Genomic DNA, 26,520 nt, shown 5'->3' with positions numbered 1-26,520 from the left:
TCTCCCAATGTCCACTCGCCCCTTCTTTCTTTAGTACGAGACTGCCCGGGTCTGAATGAACACACACAGCCGTTCAGCTGTAGGTATTTCAGATTTCCCCACAGGATGGGAAGAGTATGAGACTTAAGTACTAGCCAATGGGATCAGCGCAGTTTCCAGGCCTCCCACTTCCTCTTTCCCCTATCTACTTGCACAAGGATGTGTGGCTGGGGCACCAGCTTTCACCATGTAGATGAGAACCATCACCCAGGGGATGGTGGACCAGTAAGGGAGTAGGACCTCTGGGTCCTTAGATGACCTTGTGGAACACAACTGGCTTAAACCCGAGCCTGGACCGCTCCCCTACCTCTGTACTGTCACATGAGAAGTAAACTGCTTTGTTTGAATCATTGTTCTGGAATCCCCTTGTGTACAGCCACTTAGCCTATACGCAATCCAAACTCTTAATCTCTAGCTGCCTCGCTCGTGTCCCAAACTGGCTCAAACTCAACATTTTAACATCTAACCACACTCTCGGTCTGCCTTACAGACCCTGCTATTTGTAAGTTCCTGAACACAGAGACTATCCCAAGTACTTCTTGTTAACAGCCTTATCATAACTCTTTATTCCCAGCCAGGAGGGCCTTTCGCTCTTGACTTCTACACCCCCACATACAACTGGTCGCAGACACCGCAGCTGCTTCCGCACATCCCTCTTTGACCCCCTCCCTCAGCTCAGATCTTAACCACCTTGGCTTCAGATGTTTTACTTTCTGGTCGGCTCTCTGGCCTCTGATCCCATAGTCTACAATGCTGCTCCATGACTCTTCTTAAACCCAGGGCACCTGGGTGGCTCAGTGGGTTAAAGCCTCTGCCTTCGGCTCAGGTCATAATCCCAGCGTCCTGGGATCGAGCCCCGCATCGGGCTCTCTGCTCAGTGGAGAGCCTGCTTCCCTTCCTCTATCTCTCTGCCTGCCTTTCTGCCTACGTGTGATCTCTGTCTGTCAAATAAATAAATAAATAAAATTTAAAAAAACAACAAAAAAAACTGGATCCATTCGTGTATTTTGTTTCCAGAAGCCCAAAGCACGGAGTCTCTGAGAGGTGGGCCCATCGGACTGCCGGCACGCCCTCCGCACACACTCCACAGCAAGCGTGCTATCCCGTCACCCTTTCCATCCTTTGCACTTGCTCTTTTTCCTCTGCCTACGTCCCTGCTTCTCAAAGGTGGTGGAGGACCATTTAAAAAATTCTCCAGTTTCCCGGGAATCACTACTTTTGGAAACACGTTACGAATCAGAAATATGCTCGCACATTTCCATGTCACGGGGCGGTGTGTTTCTCAGCGCTGACTCCTCACCACACTGCCTGTCTTCATCAGGTCCAGGCTCACAGCAGATCACACTGGTCCAGGGACCACACTCCCACAGGCCGACACTGACTCTCCCTTTCCCAGGCCTGGAGAACCGCCAGCCAGCCCCCGGCAAGGGCCACCCACCGCCGCCGCCGCTGCCATTATGTGTTCCTGATATTTACCCTCCAGAGTCACGTCCTAGTCTATACAGCCACTGCTCGTTCCTCCACGTTCTATGCAGTTCACTTCGACGAACCCACTGCCGTCCAAGCCCCTGGCAGAACTTCTCACGTGCTATCACAGTTTTCTGTCACAGTCAGAGAGCAGCAGGCTCCCTGAAGTCAGGGATACGCACAAGTCATCTCCGCATCCCGACCCCTGTGCCTCCATGTGGTAGAAGCTCAGAACCAGAATCAGCAAACGCCTGGGTCCCACCCACCTCTGTGGCGACATGCAGATGAGCACGCACTGTAACGACTCTAAACAGAACTTTAATAACTTGGGGCGTGGACTACGACCGAGAGGCCGGAGGCACAGAAGCGAGGCCATCAGTAGGCTGTCTGAGACTGCTGCTGGCGGTAGCCGCCCCGGCGCATGTAGCCCTCGTTCTTGCGGTAGCCGTCCTTCTGGTCTGCAGGGGAGAGGGGAGGGGAGGAGGCCGTGAATGACCGCAAAGAGGGGAGAAGGGGGCCATGACCTTGGGAGAACAGAGGGACAGAACCACTGACCTCGGAAGTAGCCACCGTAGGTGCCCTGCTTGTGGTCGAACACCCGCTCATTATTCTCCACCAGGCTGCCCAGCTTCTCCGCCAGCTGCAGGGCCAGGTTCTGCTGGGCGGTGGGCTCGGTGCGGTGCATCACCACCGTCTGCGTCGGCTGGTCCAGGGAGGCCTGGTGGAAGCAAGGCGAGGAGGGCCATGACACAGATCGCCACTCCCAATTCCCCACGACTCCACCTGTCCATCTTCCGCCCTGGCCCTTACCATCAACTCCTCGTTAATGATCATCTTGCTGATGATGGAGTGCACAGTGGGCAGGTCCAGTTCAAACATGTCAGACAGAGTCTCCATGCTGGGGAGAAAGAAGGCAGAGAGCAGGGAGCAATCAGGAGCCTGGACCACAAGCCTGGAGCCCCTCTGCCATCTCAGGGCCCATCCTACCTGATGGAGTCATAGACGCTGCTGTAGGTGAAGAGGTAGGTCCGCAGTGACTCTTCCTGAATCTTCCTGCGGGGGAGAAGAGGGTAAAGTGGGGAGATCTTCAGGGCAGGAGATCTTTTCTTCCCCACCCACCACGGCCCTCCTCTCTGCTCACCTAACCAGCATGGTTCGGACTTTGTCAGCCTCGGGGAAAAGGTCCCACACTTTGCCATTCATCTTTTCGTTGATGATAAAGCTGTGGCAGGTCTTCCAGTCACCCATCTTCATAGCCTTGGAGGCGGCAACCACATGTTCCCTCATTGACTCAGGAGGACCTGAAAGGTTGGGAATACAGCAGGGCCCAGGGTAAGCGTGGGACCATGGCTCCTGCCTCAGGCACCACTCAAGGAGGAGCATGGGACAGGAGAGCAACCAACCAGACTGGGACTCTCCCAGCTCTCCATTAAATAGCCACATGATTGTGTATAAATCACTTAATATCAAAATACACTTATTTAGACTAAATCAGTCTATGGCATGCTTCAGGGGATTGGTGAGCCCCTTGAAAACAACAGCAATTATTGTGTCTATCCTCAGAGGTTCATTTCCCTAGACCTAAAAAATTTTTCTTTCCTTCTTGTTTTTAAAGTAGGCTCCACACCCATGGTGCCTAACATGTGAGCTGAAGTCAGGACTTGGAGATCAAGACCTGAGCTAAGATTAAGAGTTGGGACACATTTAACCAACTGAGACACCCACGCGCCCCAACCTAAAAAAATTTTCTAGTATCTCAGCTGTTACTGTATCTACCAAACTTCATTCCTTCTTCTACCCCCCTCTTCATGACCTAACTATAGCTGTGTATCACAGCTTCAATCTGTTTTTCTTTAAAGACAACTCAGGAAAAGAAAACATGGCAAGCAAGAGTAACTGGAATTCAGAGTAGACAACAAAAGTGCAAAAAATTTTACGACTGGAATGGACGGCAGGCCCTAGCACAGGGAGCAAGCTCAAAGGTGTAACAACAGATCAGCCCCAGAGAATAACGTATGAATGAGGGTAAGTGTAAGGAAGAGAACACAACCCTTCCGATCAGCTTCTACTCTGTCACTTTCAAAAGAGAAAGTTAGAGGCTCAAAGACTATTTCCCTACAAAACCAACAGCAGCACGGACCCGAACCAGCAACTGCCTTTTGATCCCTGGCAGTCATAAAGAGGCAGGGACTGCAGTGAGACAGAGGGCCCTAAGCGATGCTGGAGATACAGACTTTCTCAATTTTCCAATTAGCATAAAACAAAGCCTCTGGGCACCTGGGTGGCTCCGTTGGTTAAATGTCTGCCTTTGGCTCAGATCATGGTCCCAGGATCCTGGGATCGAGCGCCGCATCGGGCTCCAGGCTTGGCAGGGAACCTGTTTTTCCCCCCTCCCTCTCCCCTTTCCCCTCTGCTTGTGCACATATGTTCCCTCTCAAATAAATAAATAAAATCTTAAAAAAGAAATTAAGAAAAGGCATTAAGGGAAGAGTGAGCAAGTCCGCTGCACTGCAGGGCCCACACTCACCCAGCAGGGGCTGTCGCTCGCCCACCCGCAGCTGGTGATGGAACTGCTTGCTGATCATGCGGCGGCGGGCGTCACTCTCGTGCGCAGCCATGTAAGGGATCTCCAGGAGCATGGCAGACACCAGGTAGACACACTCCAGCAGCTCCAGGTTGATGTGCAGGTGGAAGGGCACCTGCCGGCGCCGCTCCACCTTCTCCTGCTCCTGGTTGCGCTCCTGCAGGCTGCGCAGCAGCAGCCCCTGGCCCAGCAGCTCCTTGGCCCGGCCGCTTGACTGAATGTCCAGCAGGGCATTGTGCGCGTCCTTGGTCAGGCCTTGGCGGAAAGCACAGATGCCCAGCTGCACCATTGTGCGGTTGTACAGGATCTGGGAACAAAGGGCAAGGCTCAGAAGGGCAAGGCTCAGAAGGCAAGCCGTCCACCTGGTCTGCAACTGTACACTTAGCACCTCCGGGATCTTGAGCGCTAGGCTAGGGGCTGGGATAGAGAACAAAACCGACAAGTCCCTGTCCTTCCATGGAGCTGACGTGCAAGGGAGAAGCGGACGGAGGACAAAAGAACCACAATATGCAGAAGGGAACTCATGCCAAGGAGAAAAAGAAAACAGAGGAGGGAGTTAAGAAGGGAGCTGTGTGGTGGTGGCAGAAACTCAATTTTATACAGGGTAACTAGGGAAGGCCTCATTCCGAGGGCAGTAAGTTTAAATAAAAACCTGACAGAAAAAAAGGGACCAAGTCATGCAGGTATTTGGAAGAAGAGTATTCTAGAAAAAAGGAAAAGTCAATGCAAAAAGGCTCCTGTGGAAAACCATGCCAGGTGTACTCAAGGGACCAGGAGAGCCATCTGGCTGGAACTATAAAGATGTGAGCATGAACTGGACAAGCAAGCACGTGGCTCCGTAAGCCACAGTGATGCTTCTAGGATGGGAAGCCATGGGAAGGTTTTGAGAAAATTAAGTATCATCTGACTTAACAGGGTTAAGCCTGGCTGCTGCATTAGGAACAGCCTGGAGGAAGAGAGAAGCAGAGACCAGGAAGATGACAGTGGCTCTGACCAGAGGGCAACAGCGAAACTGGTAAGTGGTCAGGTATGGACTCTGAGCACAGGTGGCAGGGGGGTGGTGGACAGGGGGTGGTGATGGTGGTGGGAATCAGACGAGGGATGTCAGAGAAAAAGAAGAGTCGAGTTTGACTGAGGTTTCTGGCCTAGGCAACTGAAAATATGGACCTGCCACTAATGAAGATAGGGGAAGATTTTAAGTAGTATAAATTGGGGGGGGGGGGGCGGATAAAGTCTTTATTGATGACAACAAAAGTATATAGGTCAGTACCAGTCCTGAACCCAGACGCAAAGAGCCTGAAAAAACATTAGCACACAAAATCCAGTTGTACAGAACAGAGATAACAGATCATGATCAAATAGGCCATATCTCTGCAATGAAAAGCAGATACAAAAATCCAAAATCATGGTTACTCACCGTATGAACACAATAAAGGAGAAAAAGCTGCATCATTTCAGTTGATGCAGAAAAAGCTCTTAGTAAAATTCAACATCTATTTTAGGACAAAAATTCTCCATTAACTAGGATCAGAAGAGAACTTCATCAATCTGAGAAAGTGCATCTACAAAAGTACTACAGATAACATTATACTTCAGGGTAAAATGCTGACTGCTTCCCTAAGACTGGGGACAAGGCAAGGTGCTTGCTCTCGCTACTTCTGTGAAGCACCACATACTGGAGATTTGAGTGACGGCAACATGGCAAAAAAGAAAGAAAAACGGAAGGGCGCTTGGGTGGCTCAGTCATTAAGCCTCTGCCTTCGGCTCAGGTCATGATCTCAGGGTCCCGGGATCAAGCCCTGCACAGGGCTCCCAGCTCAGTGGGGAGTCCTTCTCCCTCTCCTGCCCCTCTCTCCCACCTGTGCAAGCACACACTCTCTCTCAAATAAATAAATAAAAACCTTTAAAATTTTTTTTAAAAAAGGGAAGTCATAAAGACTTGCAGTAATAAAACTATGCAAATGACATGGTAATTTCAGCAGAAAAGCTAAGCTGAACAAGTGAATTTAGCAAAACAGATGCATTCAAGGCCAAAATACAAAAATGAATTATATTTTTATACATCAGTAATTAACAATTGGAAAATGAAATAAAAAACAGTAACACTTACAATAGCAATGAATCTCATTCAGGAATAATTTTTACTTATTATTAATTGATTTATTATTAATAAAATATTAAAATAAATTTTATTTATTTATTAAGAAACAGAGAGAGAAAGTGGGGGTGGGGGAAGGGGGACAGGGGAAGAGGGAGAGAGAATTAAAAAAAAATTTTTAATTTTTAATTTTTATTTTTTAAAAGATTTTATTTATTTATTTGACAGAGAAAAGAAGAGAGATTACAAGTAGGCAGAGAAGCAGGTGGGGCGGGGGGGGTGGCAGGGAAGCAGGCTCCCTCCTGAGCAGAAAGGCCAATGCAGGGCTTGATCCCAGGACCCCGAGATCATGACCCAAGCCAAAGGCAGAGGCTTAACCCACTGAGCCACCGAGGCGCTCTGGAGAGAGAGAATCTTAAGCACACTTCACACCCAGCGTGAAGCCCAGTGCAGGGCTCAATCTCATGACCCTGTGATCATGACTGGAGCCAAAATCAAGAGTCAGGTGCTTAACTGACAAAGCAACCCTTGGGGAATAATTTCTGAAAAATGTGTAATACCTCAACAATGAAAACCACAGAATACTGCAGAGAGAAATTAAAAATGAAATAAGGTATAAGATTGGAAGATTGGATTGTTATTAAGATGTTAATTCTCTCAAAATTGATTTATAGAGTCCACAGATTTCCAGCAGGCATTTTTGTAGAGAATGACAAGAAAATTCTAAAATTTATGTGAGAATTCTTAGAAAAGAATAAGGTGGAAGGACTCATACTACCTGACTTCAAGACTTATAGTCAGAGTAATCAAGCCAGTGTGGGACTGGCTCAAAGACACAGAGATGGATGAATGGAACAGAACAGAACAGAACAAAAAAAAGAATTATGAGGCCATATGGTTTTTTTCATGTGGTTTTCCACAAAGGCACCAAAATAATAGATGGGGAAAGAATGTCTTTGACCCTGACTTCATACCACGTATCAAAACCATAGAGCTAAACATGAAAACTAAAGCCTTTAAGAACTTTCAAAAAAATAAGAAAAGGTTAAGAAAAGAAAAAGTATCTTCATGAATTGTTGACGGCTTCTTTAGCTAAGACCCCAAAAATAATAAGCATGAAAGAAAAAACTGTTATATTAGACTATACCACAAGACATGGTGTTAAAAATGAATAGGCAGGGGGCGCCTAGATGGCTCAGTGGGTTAAAGCCTCTGCCTTCAGCTCAGGTCATGATCCCAGGGTACTGGGATCGAGCCCCGCATCAGGCTCTCTGCTCGGCAGGGAGCCTGCTTCCCCCCGCCCCCCGCCCCCGCCCCGCCTGCCTCTCTGCCTACTTGTGATTTCTGTCTGTCAAATACATAAAATCTTTAAAAAAAAATAGGCAGAACACACACAGAAAAAAAATATTTGAAAAACATTTGTCTGACAAATGTCAGATTAGAATAAAAAGTGGTCAGTTTCAGGGGTTATCAGGGAACTACAAACCAACACCACAAGGAGATACCATTAAACAACCAACATGGCTTAAATTAGAAAGATCGACAATGCCAGGTATCAACAAGGAGTATACTACACACACATTCCGGGAGGAGTGTAAAGTGATGTAACCATTTTTGGGTTTCTTATGAAACCGGACACACACCTACACTTTGATCCTACTCTTAACCATTCACCCAAGAGAAAATGTACAGTCGTTTGTGACAGCCCCACACTGGAAACAGACCAGGAGCCTATCAAGAGGAATAGAGATCAAGAACTTGAGATAAATCCATGCACTGGACTAAGACAGGACAAATTCGAATGCTGTTTAAAAACCGCCATCACGTGGGTCCCCCTCAGATTTGCGGGTTAGCATGTACTATTCTACACACCAAGATTGTTTCATTGTTCCAAAAGCATTTACAGGACCTGTCTTTTGGTGCAGCTGCAATGCTCCCATGACAACGTCCCCACCGCACAGCCACAACACAGTCAGCGGTCCCACAGTCCTGTCCCAACATACCGCACTGCACCTAGGCCCTGTCTTTCCTTAGTTTAACCACTTGTTAAGGTTTCTCTCACCTTCTAAAGTAAGAGCTCTCTTATGTTCCTCAACTAGACACACAGCAGGGATCATAAGCGTGAGCCAAACCCTAACCTCCACCCCAGAGGCCTCCACTGGCGTCAGAACAGGCCCCCCCATGCGAACGGGCAGGACGATCAGAGATGTCGGGCATCTGGTTGTCCGCTCATTTCTCCATCAGCCAGATACGTAGCTAACCTGGTTGAGCCAGTATGCCCCAAGAACAGGGGCCTGGCCCGGTCTAACCTTCACCACCAGGGCCAGAGCGGCCCGTTCCTATCCTACCTGCACTGGCGGGTCGGCGTGCTGGATGTTGTCCTGCAGGTGGCTCATGAGCATGAGGTCCCGGGCCTGGTACCAGCGCGAGTGCAGGGCGTGGTGGTAGATGTGGCAGAGGATGGCGCACGTGCGGATGCGGTCCGTGCGGTCCTTGGCGTAGATGTACTTGCACAGCCTCTCCATCAGCACAGCCGAGTCCTCACCCTCGTTCTCCGCCTGGTCTTGCTCAGACTGGGGGGTGGGGCAGGGTGCCGTTGGGAGACTTGGCAGAGACTGCGGCTCAGGCTTCAGCTCTGTCCAGCCCTGTTCCCGTCCTTCCCCGTGTCCCTCCCTGCTCTGCCTCTGAGAATTCCCAGGAATCAGATTCGCTGTTACGTCGGCACAGAAACCTCCCTTTCCTCTGGGACAGGTCTGCAATACTCACCTTTGAGGAGCCCTCAGGGGGGGTGAGCTGCCGCTGGTGGGCCTTGTAATCAAACTTGTAGTAGGTGTGGAGGATGCGCCTCAAGTAGACACGACAGATCTCCTCGGTGGTGCCCTTCTCCTCCAGGTAGCGCTGCACCCGCTCGATGATGGCGCACACCTGCGCCTCGTCCTTCAGGTGCTCCACGTACTCTAGCAGGGAGAGCCCCCCTCCGCTCAGTGGGCACCTGGCTGCCTCCATCGTCCGTCCCCATCAAGCCAGCTACCTCCATGTGCTTTCTGTACCCACCAGCAGTCTCCTCACCATGCCCTAAAAACACCATCCCCTCCCTGGACACCCACTTTCTGTTCCTGTCTGGTGAGCTCTTCTGCTACTTCCTGCCCTGATTACTCCTCCTCCTCATTCAGATCTTACTTCAAATGGCCCCACCTTAAGATGCTTCCTTCAAGCATTATCCACAGCGACCATCCCATCTCTAACACAGGTCCCTATTTAAATTCCTAATGCACGCTTCACATTATCTGTAATTGCCTCGTTTTATCTACTTATTTAAATGTCTTTCTCCCGAACCAAAATGTAAGCTCCAGCCTCCAGCTGCCTTGTTCATCACTGTGCCCCTGACGCAGTGGGCATGTGTGGGCATTCATACCCCCAACCCAAATGCCTCTGATCCAAGCCAAACAAGCAAAGTGGACTCAGGCCAGATCCCAAAAATTCTCAAAGTATAGTCCACAAACAGCAGCATCACCAGGGAACGTGTAAGAAATGCAAAATTTAGGGGACCCCCAACCCCGACCTACTGAATCAGAAGCTATGGAAATGGGGCCTAGCATCTTCCCAGGCCCTTCGTGTGAATACTAGGGCAAGGGAAGGGCTGGCCCCCCAGACACTGTCAGTGAAACCATTAGTTTTATTCCCTGCACTTTCCCTCTCACTGTTGCCCACGCTTGCACAAGCTTACCCTGGGAGTGAGGATCAGTATTTTGCATTATTTTGGTAAATTCTTCATCCATTCGTTCCACGAGGGTTAGGATACAGCCACGGACACGCAGTGGCTGAACAAGAAGGCAAGGAGGAGCAAATAAATTAGCCCAGAATCAGTGCCAGACTGTGACCCCTCTGTCTCCACTGAGCCTTCATCAGCAGACAATGTACACCTCCAATTAGCCTCCAATTTCTTTCTTTCTTTTTTTTTTTTTTAAAGGTTTTATTTATTCATTTGAGAGAGACAGGACATAAGCAGAGGGAGAGGCAGACGCAGAGGGAGAAGCAGACCCTGCTGAGCTGGGAACCCAATGTGGGGCTCAATTCCAGGACCCGGAGATCATGACCTGAGCTAAAAGCAGATGCTTAACCATCTGAGCCACCCAGGTACTACTCCCCGACCCCCCGCCAATTTATGTCTTTACCTGGTCAACATTGTGCAGGTTCTCACTCTCCTCCAGAATGTTCTCTCCAACAAAGATGTTGGGGTTTGCAAACAGGATGTCCATCAGCTCATTGATGCAGTCCAGGCACTTCTGCCACATCTCAGGCTGTCAAGAGAGCAGACGGCAGTCAGAGGTGTGAAGGTAGGAGAAGCAGAGACTCTTCACCAGGAATCCACGGGGCCTTCAACTACCAAGACCGCTTCCACAGCCCTTGAGTTTTAAGACACCAGGCAGGACCCCCACCCCCACCCCCACTCCAACTAGCTCAGCTCTGGGACGCTCTTCTTCATTGCCCTCACCTTCATGTACGTGGCCAGGTTTGGGTTGTAGTCATAGAGAGAGGCGATGATATTGAACTTGATCTTGACTATAACACCCTCTCCTAGGTTGTTTTCAGATGCAATCTGTACCAGCAGCTGCAGCAGTTCAATCTGGGCTGCCCTGGAGGGGAGGAGAAAGGGGTGAGGCATCAGAGACAAATCGAAAAACCTCATCCTGTCACACAGCGTGTTTAGACAAACAAGACAGTGGTCATTCCCACTACCGACTATCCTCACCATCTGCCTACTTGCTTCTCCTTTATAAATTCCAAACAGAAGCAATAATGCTAACAATCTGCTATCCCCTCCAGTTACCAAATAATTAAAGAAAGTGAGTATTCCCATTCTGCAGATGGGAAAATAATCCCCAAAGTTTAAGTGACTGGTTTAAGATCAAAGGGAGAGTACAGAGCAGACTGGTATGTTCCAAGTACACCATTCCTTCAATGGCAGCCACACACAGATCTTCCCAAACTGTGCTGTTTCCCCATCAACCTCCATCCATGTTTTAGAGAAAAAGAGCATTCACCCTGTAAACCCACAGTCCAGGCCCATGAATCTTACCGATCCGTTCCCTTCTTGCCTCGTGCCTGTAGGATCTCATTCAATTTCTTGATGACAACAGCGTGGGTGATCTCGGTTCCCTTGGCGAACATTTTTGGCTTCTCCTGCGTAACACATGTCCTATCATGTGCAAGTTGATATAAACCCATTCTTGCCCTCACTTTTCTCCCAAACCAACCAGGGGGGCCCCTGTGTGCTCCTGCAAATGGTTTCCCAATTCATTTTATTTATTTTTTTTTAAAAGATTTTATTTATTTATTTGACAGAGAGAGATCACAAGTAGGCAGAGGCAGGCAGAGAGAGAGGAAGGGAAGCAGGCTCCCTGCTGAGCAGAGAGCCCAATGCGGGGCTCGATCCCAGGACCCTGGGATCATGACCTGAGCCGAAGGCAGAGGCTTTAACCCACTGAGCCACCCAGGTGCCCCTCAATTCATTTTAATACTAAAGCCCAGTTTAGTATTACACTGAGTGGCTCACGCAGTTAAGTGTCTGGCTCTTAGTTTCGGCTTGGGTCATGGACTCAAACCCACACTGGGCTCTGCACTCAGCAAGGGGTCTGCTTGAAGATTCTCTCTTGTGCCCCTTTCCCCACTCAAGCACATGCGCATGCCCTCTCAAATAAATCCTTGAAAAAAAAAAAAAGGCAAAACACAAAAAAAACACAAAGCACTAAAGCCTTTACCTTAACGAGAGGCACTCCACCGCGGACCCTTTCCCACTCCCCGCCTTCATTGTCTTCCTCCTCCTCATCTAGGCGCTTAGATTTCCTATCGTGCTTCTTCTTGGCTTTGTCCTCCCGTTTCTTCTCAGCCGCCTTCTTGTCCTCTTCTGTGGTAGGAGCCCTGCCAGCATGGGAGAAGATGAAAGACCAGTCCCACTCTACCTCTGAGGCTTCTTCCCATGAACTTCTCTTTTTTTCTCCATCAAGCCCTGGGTTCAAGTTATATTTGATGAGAATGAACCAAAGTTAACCGTAACCATAGCCAAAGCAAGGACTATCAAGCATGTGAACCTGGCAGAGAACTAACCAAGGCCTGTGACCACATCATACTCATTAAGAAAATCTTCCTGGTCTAATAAAGTAGAGGGGCCAGCCCAGTCACTGTGGACAGCCTGCCAAGTTGCCCCACAGCTAACCTCCCAGGCCTCCTGGAGGAAACTATTCATAAGAGACACAGGTGCTCTTTAATACTAGTTGCTCTATCTAATCTTCTCACTAGCCAACAACTAACCAGTTTGAAATTAGCGTAAAAATATTTGTTGTTCCCAGACTGAATGCTCCCCACTTATGAGAATTAAACTAAATTCTGAATTTAAAAAACAACTGTTCAAGACAACAGAATTCCCCCCCAAAAGCGAAAAAGACCACTGGCTATCCCAAAGCGGTCTCAGGCCACTTGGTGTCTGAAACCATCTTCACACTTTAATACTATGTAATGAAATATAAGCCCAACAACAGAAACAAATTATCTCAAACTTTCATAGATACTGATGAACAAATCTTTCCAGAAAACTTAACAGATACTCAAATTATATTTTTCTTCAATTGCCATTTAAATATCTATAAATACCTTTCATTTTAACTGCTTAAAAGATCTGACTGTTTTAGTAATAATTTATAAATTTGCCAGATGGATCACTTTCCTGCTTGCCAAAGGATGCCAGAACTTGACAGCTTGCGGGTTTTCTCCCTATACTATGGCAATGCTCTCTTTTTAATGACAAAAGCTCCCTTTATAGGTAAAATCCTTTGCAAACACAAAGTATGTTCATTAAACTGAAACCTCTTGGTCATATCCCTAAAGCTCTAAGATCAAAAAACATAACGCTATTTTATGGGACGCCTTGGTGGCTCAGGTCATGATCCCAGAGTCCTGGGATTGAGTCCCACATCGGGCTCCTTGCTCAATGGGGAGCCTGCTTCTCTCTGTCTCTGCCTGCCACTTTGCCTGTTTGTGCTCTCTCTCTCTGACAAATAAATAAATAAAATCTTTTTTAAAAAAACCCCAAAACACATGCTATTTTAAAATCAATGCTGCTTAATTTTCAAAAGAACTTAATCTATCCAGGCCAAAAATTTTACTTCTATTCCTAAGGATACCAGGATTAACACTTCAAAAACACAATGAACTCTCAACCTATGAAATCCCCCCCTTTTTAAAAGATTTCATTTTTAAGTAATCTCTAAACCCAACATGGGGCTCGAACTCATAACCCCGAGATCAAGAGTTGCATGCTCCATCCACTGAGACAGCCAGGTGTCCCTCTCACCCTATGAAATTCTAGTGGAAGACAAACTTGGCTTGACCTCTCTGCTATGAAAGATTATACCTTCGTATATCCACATCTTGTTAGAAATTAGAAAACTAATGTTTATGCTCTGTTATAAATCCAACTGATGCAAGCGACTTCACTAATGCGGCCTCACCAAATACACTTCTTTTTAAATACGAAGCCAAGAGTCAAAAGGTATTAAGAGACACCAACCTAAGTCAGCCCTAAAACTACGCTGGAAAGGATCATTCCATACCCTCTAACAACAACTACTGATCTAGAGTACCTATGCACTCTTGCTTAGGATCCTAACAGTTTGGACATCCAGTCCCACCAGATTCATTCTGAGGTACACACACACACACACACACACACACAGGCCTTCAGAAGCCAGTAACTCTCAGAAGTGGGCAGCATGTCTGTGAAATCCCACAGTCATGCTACTGGGGGTATATGACTTCCTCCAACATGCCTTCAAATCAAGGTTAGTAACCGAGACAACAGACTTACATTTTAAAATTATGTGTCTGGGGCGCCTGGGTGGCTCAGTGGGTTAAGCCAGGGCCTCCGGCTCAGGTCATGATCTCGGGGTCCTGGGATTGAGTCCAGCATCAGGCTCTCTGCTCAGCAGGGAGCCTGATTCCCTCTCTCTCTCTCTCTCTCTCTGCCTGCCTCTCTATCTACTTTGGATCTCTGTCAAATAAATAAATAAAATCTTAAAAAAAAAAAAAAAGGGGAAATTAAAATTATGTGCCTTCCTTCTCTTTCACTCCTTTTGCAGTAATCTTTTTTGCCTTTTTTCTCCACTGTCAACATTATCAACAGTTAAATATTATCGAAGTTTCAAAAGAATCCTGCTCATTCTATCAACAGTTAAATATTATCTCACTTTCAAAAAAATCGTGATTGTTCACTGGTGAAGGGCATCGAGAGGACATAACTGCCGGGTGACCCTTGAACTGACCCTGGGTAACAGGAGACCCCTTACGTTCTCCCCGTCCTTGCAACGTACGTTCTGACCACTGTTCCCACCCTGGGGGCCGGTTCAAGAACACAGCCCTGTGAGTAACGTGTTAAGTCCAGACTTCTGGACTGTATATGTGACCCTACGCCATTAAGAGCTCCATATAAACTTGTATGATTCCTGTGGCGGGTGCAGAGATGGACTAGCCTTGGCACCTTCCAAGACAAGTCTCGCCTGTTAGCTCCCTTGCTTACAGAACCTGCCGCTGCCCATGTGGAGATGTCCGCCTCTTTCTTTGGTCGCTCCCTGCCCTCCACATACAGGGGCCGGCTTCAGATTTCACCCTCAGAACACCCAAGGTGGTGACCCAACACTCACATTCAATTAAGAGAATAACGTGGTAATTTATCAGAAGGGATCCAAGACACTAGATTTCATCAGATTGTACTTAAGACTTCCTACCCCAGGGGCAACTGGGTGGCTCAGTGGGTTAAGCCTCTGCCTTCGGCTTAGGTCATGATCTCAGGGTCCTGGGATTGAGCCCCGCATTGGGTTCTCTGCTCAGTGGGGAGCCTGCTTCCCCCTCTCTCTCTGCCTGCCTCTCTGCCTACTTGTGATCTCTCTGTCAAATAAATAAATAAAATCTTTAAAAAAAAAAAAAAAAGACTTCCTACCCCAACTACAGGTTTGGAAACATTAATGGGCGATCTGTAATTTACCTCTAATGTCCATATAGCAAGTTAAATCAACATTTTAGCCCCAAACTCACATTAATAATTTCTTTAGCTAAAAATTAGTTAACCCTAAATAAAAACTGTAATAAAGCCAGCCAAGACAATAAAGATGTACAATGAAGAACATCTGACTGTATTTGGATACTTTGAAAAAGTATGTCAATTAAGAAAAAAGCTATTTGAGGGGCTCCTGGATGGCTCAGTTGGTTAAGCAACTGCCTTTGGCTCAGGTCATGATCCTGGAATCCTGGGATCAACTTGGCAGGGAGGAAGCTTCTCCCTCTTCCTCTGCCCCTCCCGCAGGCTTAGGCGCTAAAGAAAAAAGCCACTTGAAAAAAGGAAAAAAATCCACTTCATTTAAAAGTTCACTGATTCTCTAAGGCATTCCCATAGATAGGCTTATCCTGATTAAAAAACTAAATAGAACATAGACTATAATGTTTCTGATAATATCTGTGATTGGCCTCTTATTTTCTGCCAAACCTACTACCTAATGTCCAGGTGCCTTAATGTACACCAAAAAGAGACAGAAGCTCTTGATTTAAACTCATTCCTTTAAGTGCTTGTTTTAACCAAAAAACGAAAGCTGAGAAAATCTGATGAAGAAAAGGGTAGAGACTGATTTACTGTGGAGACGCTGAAAAAGGATCCTGGCAGACATTATGGAAACAGACGGTCATGCTTCTAGAAAACCCATTAACAACTAACACCAACCCTGGTTGGCTTAGATAACTAATGAGAAAAAAAACGTGCAATCAAAATTCACTGTTCCCATACCATCTGTGGTTCCTCTCTCCTTGTTCTTTTGCCTCTTATATAAATCTTGCTTTCATCTTGGCTGGAAATCAACCTTAAAAACTGGTCTTGTGACTCAAGTAAAAAAATAGCGTCTCTGAATTATCCGTTGACATAAACTCAAATGCAATGTCAAAGACCTTTGAGGATCCCAAGGTTAACCCAACTTCTGTCAACTGGAATTTTAACTCAACCTAATTTTAGATTTTTTGAATTAGGTATACAAAATAAAATTTCACAGGCTAAAAATATAAATCAAGGGTAATCTCTAAAAGGATAAAATATAACTACCAAACTAGTGGAGGGAAACACACTGAGTAAGAGGGGAAAAAAGTATACAATCTAGAAATGGCTTAAAAAGTAGAAAAAAGTAATTTGAGAGGCAGGGCAGGGCATTGTGGGGGATAGGGAGGGAAAAAATGAAACAAGATGGGATCAGGAGGGGGACAAACCATGAGACTCTTAATCTCACAAAACAAACTGAGGGTTGGGGAGGGAGAGGGAGAGGGTGGCTGGGTGATGGACATTTGGGAGGGTACGTGCTATGGTAAGTGCTGTGAAATGTGTAAGCCTGACGATTCACAGACCTGTACCCCTGGGGCAAATAATACATTATATGTTAATAAAAAAAAAAAAAGTAGAAAAAAGCAAGTGAGAAAGAAAATAGAAGATAGGATTAACGTTAATTACTCTGAGTGAAAAAAGCCAAATCCCTCCCAATCAAGTAACTGTGTGGTTGAAATTCTAGAAAAAGCAAACTTATCTAGAGATAGAAAGCGAATCAGTGGTTGCCCAGGGAAAGGGAGGGGGTGGGTTGCCAGAAAGACCACAGCATGATTATAGATGTTTGTTAACTTTCAGCCTCACCATGACCACTAGGCGGGAAGTAAGGGCTGGAGACTGAGCTAATCGCCAAGGAGCAATGACTCATTCACTTATGCCTATGTAGTAAAACTCCATACACATCCCTAAACGATGAAGTTTGGAAAGCTTCGCAGCTGGCAAAAACACACTGAGGTGCTGGGAGTGTGGTGTACCCAGAAAGGGAATGGAAGCTCTGGGCCTGTTCTCCCACACCCTGTCCTGCGCATCTCTTCCATTTGGCTGTTCCTGACTTGTACCCTTCACAGCCCTATAAAGTAAGTGGGTAATTACAAGTAAAGAACTTTCCCGAGTTCTATGGGTTGTTCTAGCAAACTACTGAAACTGAGGAGGGGGTTGTGGAAACTCTAAATTTATAGCTGGTTGGTCAGAAGTACAGGAGCCAAACTTGGGACCTGCCACTGGCTTCTGAGGTGGCGGCAGTCTCATAGGACTAAGCCCTTAACCTGTGGGGTCTGTGGTTCACTCTGGGTTGTTGCAGAACTGAATTGCCTGTTGAACACCACGTTGGTGTCCGGAGAGTTGGAGAACCGGTAGGTGTGAGGACAACCCCCTCACAGTGGCATCAGAGGTGTTATAAACACACATACATCAGATACATATGCCTCCTGGGCTTTACCAGTCGAGTGAAGCACAAAATAAAAAAGGCTTTTCAACAAAATGCCTTTACCTAGTCCTTTCTAGGGCCAGGGAACTCACAACCTTCTGAAGCAACATAACCCTAACCTTTGAAAGCAGGACAGCAACCCCCACAACAGCAACAGCTCCCATAAGCAGCGGCACCGTTATCAATGGGCTTGATACTGGACTGCTGTGGGGCACACAGGGACAGGCATCACCTCGACTCCAAAGGAAGACACGGAAGACCATGATGAGGGTTAAGTAACTTAGCAAAGCTGACCAGCTACTGAAGGACTAAGGGCTGGAACCAGAGTCCAAATCAGAATCCTGCCCAGCTCCCAGAGTGTTCCCGGGAAGCTGAGAAGAGCAGCCATGCTGCCGGCCGGTCCTGGGCTGAGCTGCTGCCCTACACACCACTCTCAGCTCTCCTCAGAGCCAGGGGCAGGTGACCCTCATTCTACAGGTGAGAAAACAGAAGACAAGAAGAAAAGCAGACGGTCCGACACCGCACGCAGCTAGCTAGTGCCAGAAAGACACTTACACCGCATGTGCAGTGAGTCATCTCACGGTTAAAGGACTTTGGGACCTTCGAATCCCATCCTCAGGACACACTAGCTTTGTGACCACAGCCATCCCAAATATTTGCTCGAGACCTCTCCGTTGGCCTGGACAACCCAAAAACACTGCAAGGAAGAAGTAATCACCCTCCAGGTGACTGCTTCCCACTGTGGCCCAAGGCACCACTGATTTCTTACTTTTTCAGGAATCGTGAGGCCAGCACGGTCTGCTTCCCTTCTTCCTCCTCTGAGTCGGAATCAGAAGACGTGGAACCCGTGTCCCAGTCCTCATCATCTTCTGAATCTTCTGAATCCTCATCATCATCCTTAGAGAAGAAAGAGAGAGAATCAGCAGGAAAAAGATGGGGAGACTGACTGGTCTCCCTGCTGACCCAAGTTCCAGGGATTTTCAGGAGCAAAACAAGAGTGGACATTCACGAATCAGCATATGAAGAGCTGGAGTGGACCACCAACCCCCAAGAGAAGTGAGAACTTGCTCTAGAGACAGACAACTCCTGGGGCCTGGGGGGCAGACCCGGCCCCGAATCCAGTGCTCCAGGTTCCAGGTTGCTCAGTGCTCTAACCCAAGACCAAGCCTGCTCTCAAACCAGACCAGTTTAGTGAACTAAACCCCACCCCTCCCACCCTAGGACTCTGTGAGTCGTCTTCTCCCCAGGAACCTGAGAATGATCCATGGCAGGCAAATCACCCTTCGTAGTCTCCCCCTGGCTCTTACCTCCATCTTTTTGAGGAATTTGCGACTCTCTCCAGAAGGAGCTTCCGATTTCTTCTTTAGGAAAGCTGCAGCGCTGACTCCATCCTCGTCCTCATCCTCATCTGAAGAGCCTGGGGGCGGGAAGGAGAGCGAATAGAATCAGAGTGGTGAAGAGCGAGGCGAGGGCAACCAAGAAAGCATGCCAAGAGAATCACTGTGCACTTGTAACCCTTCTCAGGGAGGGCCCCACCCCTCACCTTCTGAATCTTCCTCATTCTTCTCGGCGTCTTCGTCTGCAGACTGCTCAGGGTTCTTAATCAAGGGAGACGTGAGAATAATTAATGATGCCTGCCAAACACTGCTCCATCCATCCTGTCCTCCCCCTCCACCCTGGAGATGAGTTCTGATTCCTTCCCCAGGCACGCCTTCCATTTGAAAATGCCCTTCTGTCTTGCTCCGGGCGGGGTGGGGGGAGGGAGGTGAGGGGGGTTGGGGGGTGATCACTGTCCCCATAGTTCAGAAAGTCTGCCTCTAACATCCCCACCTGCTTGTAATTTGTAATGTGGGACTCGAAATCTCGGTTGTATTTTCGGATCTTCTGGCGCAGGGTGCTCAGGGCCTTGGCATTGTTCTTGTTCATTTTCTTCTTCCCTTCCTTATCTTCCCATAGCTAAAGGACAGCAGATGGAAGAAAGAAAGAACAGGGAATGTGAGACGTCAGGCCTCACCACAACCATGAGTTTTGCTATCTGTATACCATCTGTACTGTCTACCAACTATATTTAACTTATTTTTTAAAAGCTTCTTTGTGGGGCACCTAGGTAGCTCAGTGGGTTAAAGCCTCTGTCTTTGTCTCAGGTCATGATCCCAGCGTCCTGGGATGGAACCCTGCATCAGGCTCTCTGCTCAGCAGGGAGCCTGCTTCCCTTCCTCTCTCTCTGCCTGCCTCTCTCCTTATTTGTGATCGCTGTCAATAAGTAAATAAAAATCTTAAAAAAAAAAAAAAAAAAAAGAAGATCCTTTGGGTATCATGACCAAAAGAAAAAAAACACAAGTAAGAATATGAAAATAGGGGTGCCTGGGTGGTTCAGTGGGTTAAGCCTCTGCCTTCGGCTCAGGTCATGATCCCAGGGTCCTGGGATCAAGCCCCACATCGGGCTCTCTGCTCAGCAGGGAGCCTGCTTCCCTCTCTCTTTCTGCCTGCCTCTCTGCCTACTTGTGATCTCTGTCAAATAAATAAATAAAATCTTTAAAAAAAAAAAAAAAAGAATATGAAAATAAGTATGAGTAAAATTTTTGGCCAAAAAATATCACTCTCTTTGCTTCACCCCTCTTTTTCTCAGGCCCCAGGAAGTACCGTATGTACAACAAGAGGAGACAGGACCCCCCCAGAAGTGGGTTAAGAGCAGGTCCCAGGTCCACAATCCCCTCTGGATTCTCCCTCACCCACAAAAATCACACCTCATTAAGATAGTCCTCCAGATCAGCCAGGATGCGGATATAGAACCGGGGGACACCTTCCTTGTCCACAATGCTCTTGGCCTTCCCATATGCTTTTCCCAGGAGTTCAAACTCTTCCAGGCACTTTGTGACATCCCGAATCTTCATGGCATTACGGATGGTCCGGATAAGGTTGGTCAGCTCCTCAAACCTGGGTTGGGAGCCCCAAACCACATTGGACATGCCCACCAACACCAGAAAACCCCCACTGCTACAGAGATTCCCCACTTTCTGGCCTCCCCATGGCCTCACCTCTTGTCCTTGGCACTTCGGACAACTCTCTTGGTATCTTCTTCATCCTCACTCAGCAACAATGGCCTATTTGAAAAAATAGAGACCATTAACTGCCCTTCCTTGCTCCAGTCTTTTCAAGTGATCTCTAGTTCCCTTCTCAGATGGGGCAGAAAGACGAATTACTCAGGCCATCCTACTTGATGCTCAACCTTGATGCTTCCTCTTCAAAACCTCGTCATACACCACTCAATCATCTAAGCCTACTTCACATAAACCATTTTATCAAACACTGTTGCATATACAAAGATGACCATCTCCACCCTCACAAAAATAAACACAGGTATTTACTTACTAGGTCAGAAAACTAATTACATGAAAACACGAGTAACTAAGCACTAAAAGAAGTCAAGAAAAAAGGGTACTTCAGCTAGAATGGAAAAGGCTTTAAGAAGGTGGTACTTGGGGGCGCCTGGGTGGCTCAGTGGGTTAAGCCGCTGCCTTCGGCTCAGGTCATGATCTCAGGGTCCTGGGATCGAGTCCCACATCGGGCTCTCTGCTCAACAGGGGGCCTGCTTCCCTCTCTCTCTCTCTGCCTGCCTCTCTGCCTACTTGTGATCTCTTTCTGTCAAGTAAATAAATAAAATCTTAAAAAAAAAAAAAAAAAAAAGGTGGTACTTGAATTAGATCATAGAAACCAATGTTTCCCAGAGTGTGTGAGAAGCCAAGGGTAAAGAGAAAGTCCTAAGGGCTTTAGAACTTCTATTATTGGCATTTTTCTTTAAAAAGGAAAGACTAGGGGTAGCTGGGTGGCTCAGTGGGTTAAGCCTCTGCTTTCGGCTCAGGTCATGATATCAGGGTCCTGGGATCGAGCCCCACATCAGGCTCTGCTCAGCAGGCAGCCTGCTTCCCCCTCTCTCTCTGCCTGCCTCTGTCTACTCAGGATCTCTGTCTGTCAAATAAATAAGCAAAATCTTTAAAAATAAAATAAATAAATAAAGAGGAGAGACTAGACCACTGACAACATTCAGATAGCATTCTTTTCATTTTATTCATTTTCCAATTATTTTGTATTTTAGAATAAGCGATGTTGGTTTTCTGATTGTGGCAATAATATAAAATTTTATTTGGGTGAGCACATGGGTGTATTTGTATGTATTATTAAACACTGGCATGGGATACAGAAAAGGTGCAAGTGGCAAGAAGTTCCAGAGACATTCCACTGGTTCAAAAAGCGAAAAGCATTTCAATTTACAGAGATAGGAGAAGGGTATTTATTTATTTTTAAGATTTTTATCTATTTATTTGACAGAGCAGATGCACAAGCAGGGGAGGGAAAGGATTAACAGAGTCCTCGATGAACAGGGAGACCCATATGGAGCTGGATCCCAGCACCCTGGGATCATGACCCGAGCCAAACTTGGACGCTTAACCAACTGAGCCACCCAGGCGCCCCAGAGGACGGGTATTTAGGTGAGTATCAAAAAGAAGTTAGTAATACACGATGGTGAGCCAGGCGGGAGTACCAGGTGGCTGGGTTCAGAGCCACATCCAGCAGCTCTCAAATACCAAGTGAGCACTTTGGATTTTTTTGTGAGCAGGATTTTTTGGTACTAAGAGTAAGTAGGGCTTTGAGTCCGATGCCGAGCGGAGGAGGGGTGGTACATGCAGGCCAATTAGGAACAGACCCCGCCAGTGGGAAATCTCTTCCGATTCTATCCCCTTGCACCCGAAGGGTGTACTCCCACATTCACAGCACCCTGAAGCGTGAAGGTTGTCCCTTCGACAATCCTATGGTCCCTTAAACTCTCGAAATCCTCGGAACTCGGTCTCGCCGCGTCCTTGCGAACCTCGTCGTCGCCCCCACCTCCATTCCCCATCACGTACGCGGCCTTCCCAAGCCTGGCGAACCGCGCACTCCCCGAGCGGTCACCACGGCGCAGGCCCCCACTCACTGTTTGCCGTAGTTGCCCCCGACGGGTTTGGTCACGAGCTCCTCCCCTGACAGAGACGACTCGGACTCACTGTCCGAACCGGTGGTGAAAAATCGCGACATGGCGACGGCGCTGAGGGGCTGCGGCGGGCTCAGCCGGACCTGCGGGAGAGCCGGAGTCACGACAAGAAGGGGCCAAGGTCGCCACTTCCCGACCCCCACCCCCCCATTGCCCCCACAAGTACCCCGATCTGCGTCCCCTCCTCAAAGGACAAGGCCCAAGAAATACACACCGTCGGAGCTCGCGAGTCACACCGTGTAGCCGGAACCACGGAAACGCGAGAAGGGGGAAGACGGGTCCTTGCGTCACTTCCGGGAGACGATGACGAACTATATCGGCGACTACAATTTCCTGTGGTCCTCGCGCCACGCAGGGGCGGGGACAAGTGTGGCAGGCAGGGCGGAGCCTGGAGAGTCTCAAAGCCGACTGTCGACACTTTGTTACTCGAAGATACCCAGCCTGACTCCACGACCTGCGGAATCAGAATTTCAGGGCGAGGAGTCTACTTTTTTAAAAAAAACCGCCCACGTAACGCTGATGAGCTGCTAGGTTTTGGAGCTAGGCTTAGAGCAAACTTCAAATCAGACTTCGGATTCAAATCCTGCCTCTACCACTTTGTGTGAATTTGGGCAAATTTCCTAACCTCTCTGTGCTGCTTTCTCCCTGACTGTAAAATGAAAATACTAGCACCTACGTCATAGGATGTATGAGAATTAAATGACTTCGTATATGTGAAGCATTTAGGGCAGTGCCCTGTACAAAATAAACATGTAATAAACAGTTAGCTAGTATTCACTCATTGTGCCACAAATACTGATTTACCATGCATTTATTACGAGCCAGCAGGATTCTAGGCACTGAATACATCCGTGAATAAGACAGAAGTGGTCCCTGACTTCACAAGGAACTCATAGTCTATTGGAGTGGCATAAATTATCAGGTAAACATAATTTCAGAAAGTAACGGGTTAGCCAGGAAGATTATTTTGAATAAGAAGGGCAGAGCCTCTGAAGAGGTTACACTTGAGTTGAGATCCAAATGACAGAAAGAGGAGAGCCATGCAGATGGTCTTCTAGGCAAAGAGCATTCCCAAAAAGGCTCTGAGGGAGGAATGAACTCGGCCATGTTCTGGGAATTAGGAGAATGCCAGTGTGTTATCAGTGAGGTGAGCAGGCATTAATAGTATAGAAGTAGATAATATTAGACCATGCAGGTCCTCATAGGTCTGTGGATTTATATTCAGGTGGGTTGAAGAAACCATCAGTGAGGGTTTTTAATGGCACAGAGACTGTTTTACCTTTTTTTTTTTTTAATATTTTATTTATTTGACAGAGAGAAATCACAACTAGGCAGAGAGGCAGGCAGAGAGAGAGGAGGAAGCAGGCTCCCTGCGGAGCAGAGAGCCGGACGTGGGGCTCGATCCCAGGACCCTGGGATGATGACCTGAGCCGAAGGCAGAGGCTTTAACCCACTGAGCCACCCAGGCGCCCTACCTTTTTTTTTTTTTAAGATTTTATTTATTTGACAGACAGAGATCACAAGCAGGCAGAGAGGCAGGCAGAGAGAGAGAGAGAGAGAGAAGCAGGCTCCCTGCTGAGCAGAGAGCCTGATGTGGGGCTCGATCCCAGGACCCCAAGATCATGACCTGAGCCGAAGGCAGTGGCTTAACCCACTGAGCCACCCAGGCGCCCCATATCCCCACCTTTTTTAAAAAAAGATTTTATTTATTCATTTGACAAGGACAGAGTGAGTGAGTGAGAAATGGAACACAAGCAGGAGGAGCAAATAGAAGAAGCAGGCTCCCCGCTGAGCAGGGAGCCTGATGCAGAGCTCCATCCCAGGACCCTGGGATCATGACCTGAGCCAACCAGGTGCCCCTCTCCACCTTTTTTGTTACACAAATCATAGCATTTTTTTGGTCCTTCTGTGTCTTATTTCATTATTCACATATCTTCCAGCTCTTTCTATAAGGCATATGGACCTGTTTCATTCTTTTTAATGGCAGACTATTGTACCATTATATCATGAACCATAAAATGCATTTCTTCAGACTTCTTTCAGTGAATGCCTCTTTAAAATCTTCACAACAACCCGTTAGAGAAGAGGATGTCGACACCTACAGGGTGAAGTGACTTGCCCAAGATCACACGGCTAGCCTGTATTCCAATCTAAACGTTATTTCATAGTCATCAGAGCTGTTCAGAGCTTTGCTGTTTCAGAGCTAGACCCCGACAATTTTTTGAGTTAAAACAACTTAGTCTTGTGATGAGGATGGATGGGAATGAGGGCAGTGGTGTAAAGGGAACCTGAGAATTTCTTCCTTTATAAGGATAATGAGGCTTTTTAACTGCAGTCAAGCCTAACATGGCGTTTTAATAGGTGAATTTTGTTAATGCCTAGGTTTTGATGGGATCCTTAATGGTCCCAGAACAGGAAGCACACCCTGGCGGAGCTTTTGATCAGTCTGGTGCCTTTGGTGCACGTGGGAGTCACAACTCCCTTGGCAAATCGCTTCTCTCTGAATGCCTGTGATGATGCAACCAGCCAGCCAAAAGGTATTAGTCATTGCTGGCATTCGACAGCAACTCCAAACGCGTAAAGGCATTTGAAAGTCAGGACAAACTTGGAGGTAGGCAGGCAGAGCAGCTACTGCTCATCTCCTTCTACAGAGGAGAAAACCACAACTCTGAATGAGCATGCAGTGGCTCAGCTAGTGACAGTGAGGTCCCCAAGCCAGATCCTCCAATTCAAAGACCACAGAAGACTCTTCTGGAGACACTATTTTACTTCCTAAAGATGGACAAAGGGTGATACATTATAATCGTAAGAGGGGAGGGGACTGGGAGGAGGCAGAGGACTGGGCACAGGGTGTGGGGGATGGGGAGGTAGGGAGGAGAAGGGTGGAATTAGGACTCCTCTCCCGGACTAGATCCTAGGTACCATGCTCTCTCTTCCTCACTCCACTCCAGTTATGGGGCCTCAGCTCTGGTTGAGGCAGTGTCCCATTTTTAAAACAAATACCTTGAGATGCATTACGAAATTCATAGATAATATAACATGACACGCACTTTTTTTTTTAACTTTGTGTGTGTTTTATTTTCCCAAATAGCTCCTGAGCTCCTTGAAGACAGGGATAGTATCTTTACACATCTTAATATCTCCCTCAGTGCATTTCAGGAAGTACGGGTTCAATCATGTGTTGCTGGGTTTTGATTGCTATTGAAAGGAAAGGCAGCATACAGATGGCAATGTATACCAACCGATCTCCCTTGGACCATCGTCTGTTAGTTTTGCCTATTCTTTTTTTTTTGGAAGATTTTATTTATTTATGTGACAGAGAGAAAGAGAAAGAGAGGACGAGCAGGTGAAGTGGCAGAGGGAGAATGAGAAGCAGGGTTCCCGCTGAGCAAGGAGCCCCACTCGGGGCTCGATCCCAGGACCCTGGGATCATGACCTGAGCTGAAGGCAGACGCTTAAACAACTGAGCCACCCAGGTGCCCAGTACATTTTATTTTTTTAATTTTCTTTTTTAATTTTTTAAAAAAGATTTTATTTATTCATTTGACAGAGCTCACAAGTAGGCAGAGAGGCAGGTAGAGAGAGAGGAAGGGAAGCAGGCTCCCTGCTGAGCAGAGAGCCCAATGCAGGGCTTGATCCCAGGACCCTGAGATCATGACCCGAGCCCAAGGCAGAGGCTTTAACCCACTGAGCCACCCAGGCGCCCCTTATTTTCTTTTTTTAAAGATTTATTTATTTATTTGACAGCCAGAGATCACAAGCAGGCAGAGAGGCAGAGAGAGAGGGCAGCAGGCTCCTCACCGAGCAGAGAGCCCGATGCGGGGCTCGATCCCAGGACCCCGGGACCATGACCCGAGCCGAAGGCAGAGGCCCCAACCCACTGAACCACACAGGCGCCCCGTAAACAAAGAATATTTTCCTTTCTCTCCTTTATAAATACAGTTAGAATATAGCAGGACTTACTGAA

General features: G+C 47.4%; 1 protein-coding gene across 2 annotated transcripts; it reads right to left on the bottom strand.

Annotated features, from left to right (window-relative positions):
- Nucleotides 1-1,804: 1,804 nt before the first annotated feature.
- On the bottom strand, nt 1,805-22,833 carry LOC123933964 (eukaryotic translation initiation factor 3 subunit C). Of its 2 annotated transcripts, none has more exons than XM_045993769.1 (21): nt 22,768-22,833; nt 22,497-22,636; nt 20,563-20,628; nt 20,272-20,461; nt 19,355-19,480; nt 19,068-19,122; nt 18,832-18,941; nt 18,294-18,421; nt 11,951-12,110; nt 11,269-11,372; nt 10,684-10,825; nt 10,364-10,489; nt 9,916-10,009; nt 8,955-9,145; nt 8,537-8,761; nt 4,034-4,397; nt 2,648-2,807; nt 2,494-2,559; nt 2,317-2,404; nt 2,062-2,224; nt 1,805-1,964 (listed from the first exon to the last, which is right to left on the bottom strand). In XM_045993769.1, the coding sequence occupies exons 2-21, from the start codon at nt 22,595-22,597 to the stop codon at nt 1,882-1,884; spliced, it is 2,742 nt and encodes a 913-aa protein (XP_045849725.1). In that variant the 5' UTR covers nt 22,598-22,636; nt 22,768-22,833; the 3' UTR covers nt 1,805-1,881. The 2 variants fall into 2 exon arrangements, with proteins under 2 accessions (XP_045849725.1, XP_045849724.1); XM_045993768.1 differs by having other exon boundaries at nt 22,720-22,780.
- Nucleotides 22,834-26,520: the final 3,687 nt, after the last annotated feature.

The sequence above is a fragment of the Meles meles genome, chromosome 21 (assembly GCF_922984935.1).
Source record: "Meles meles chromosome 21, mMelMel3.1 paternal haplotype, whole genome shotgun sequence".
NCBI lineage: Eukaryota > Metazoa > Chordata > Mammalia > Carnivora > Mustelidae > Meles > Meles meles.
Note: the sequence above shows the minus strand (reverse complement) of the source record. Positions and strands in the feature narration are given on the sequence as shown.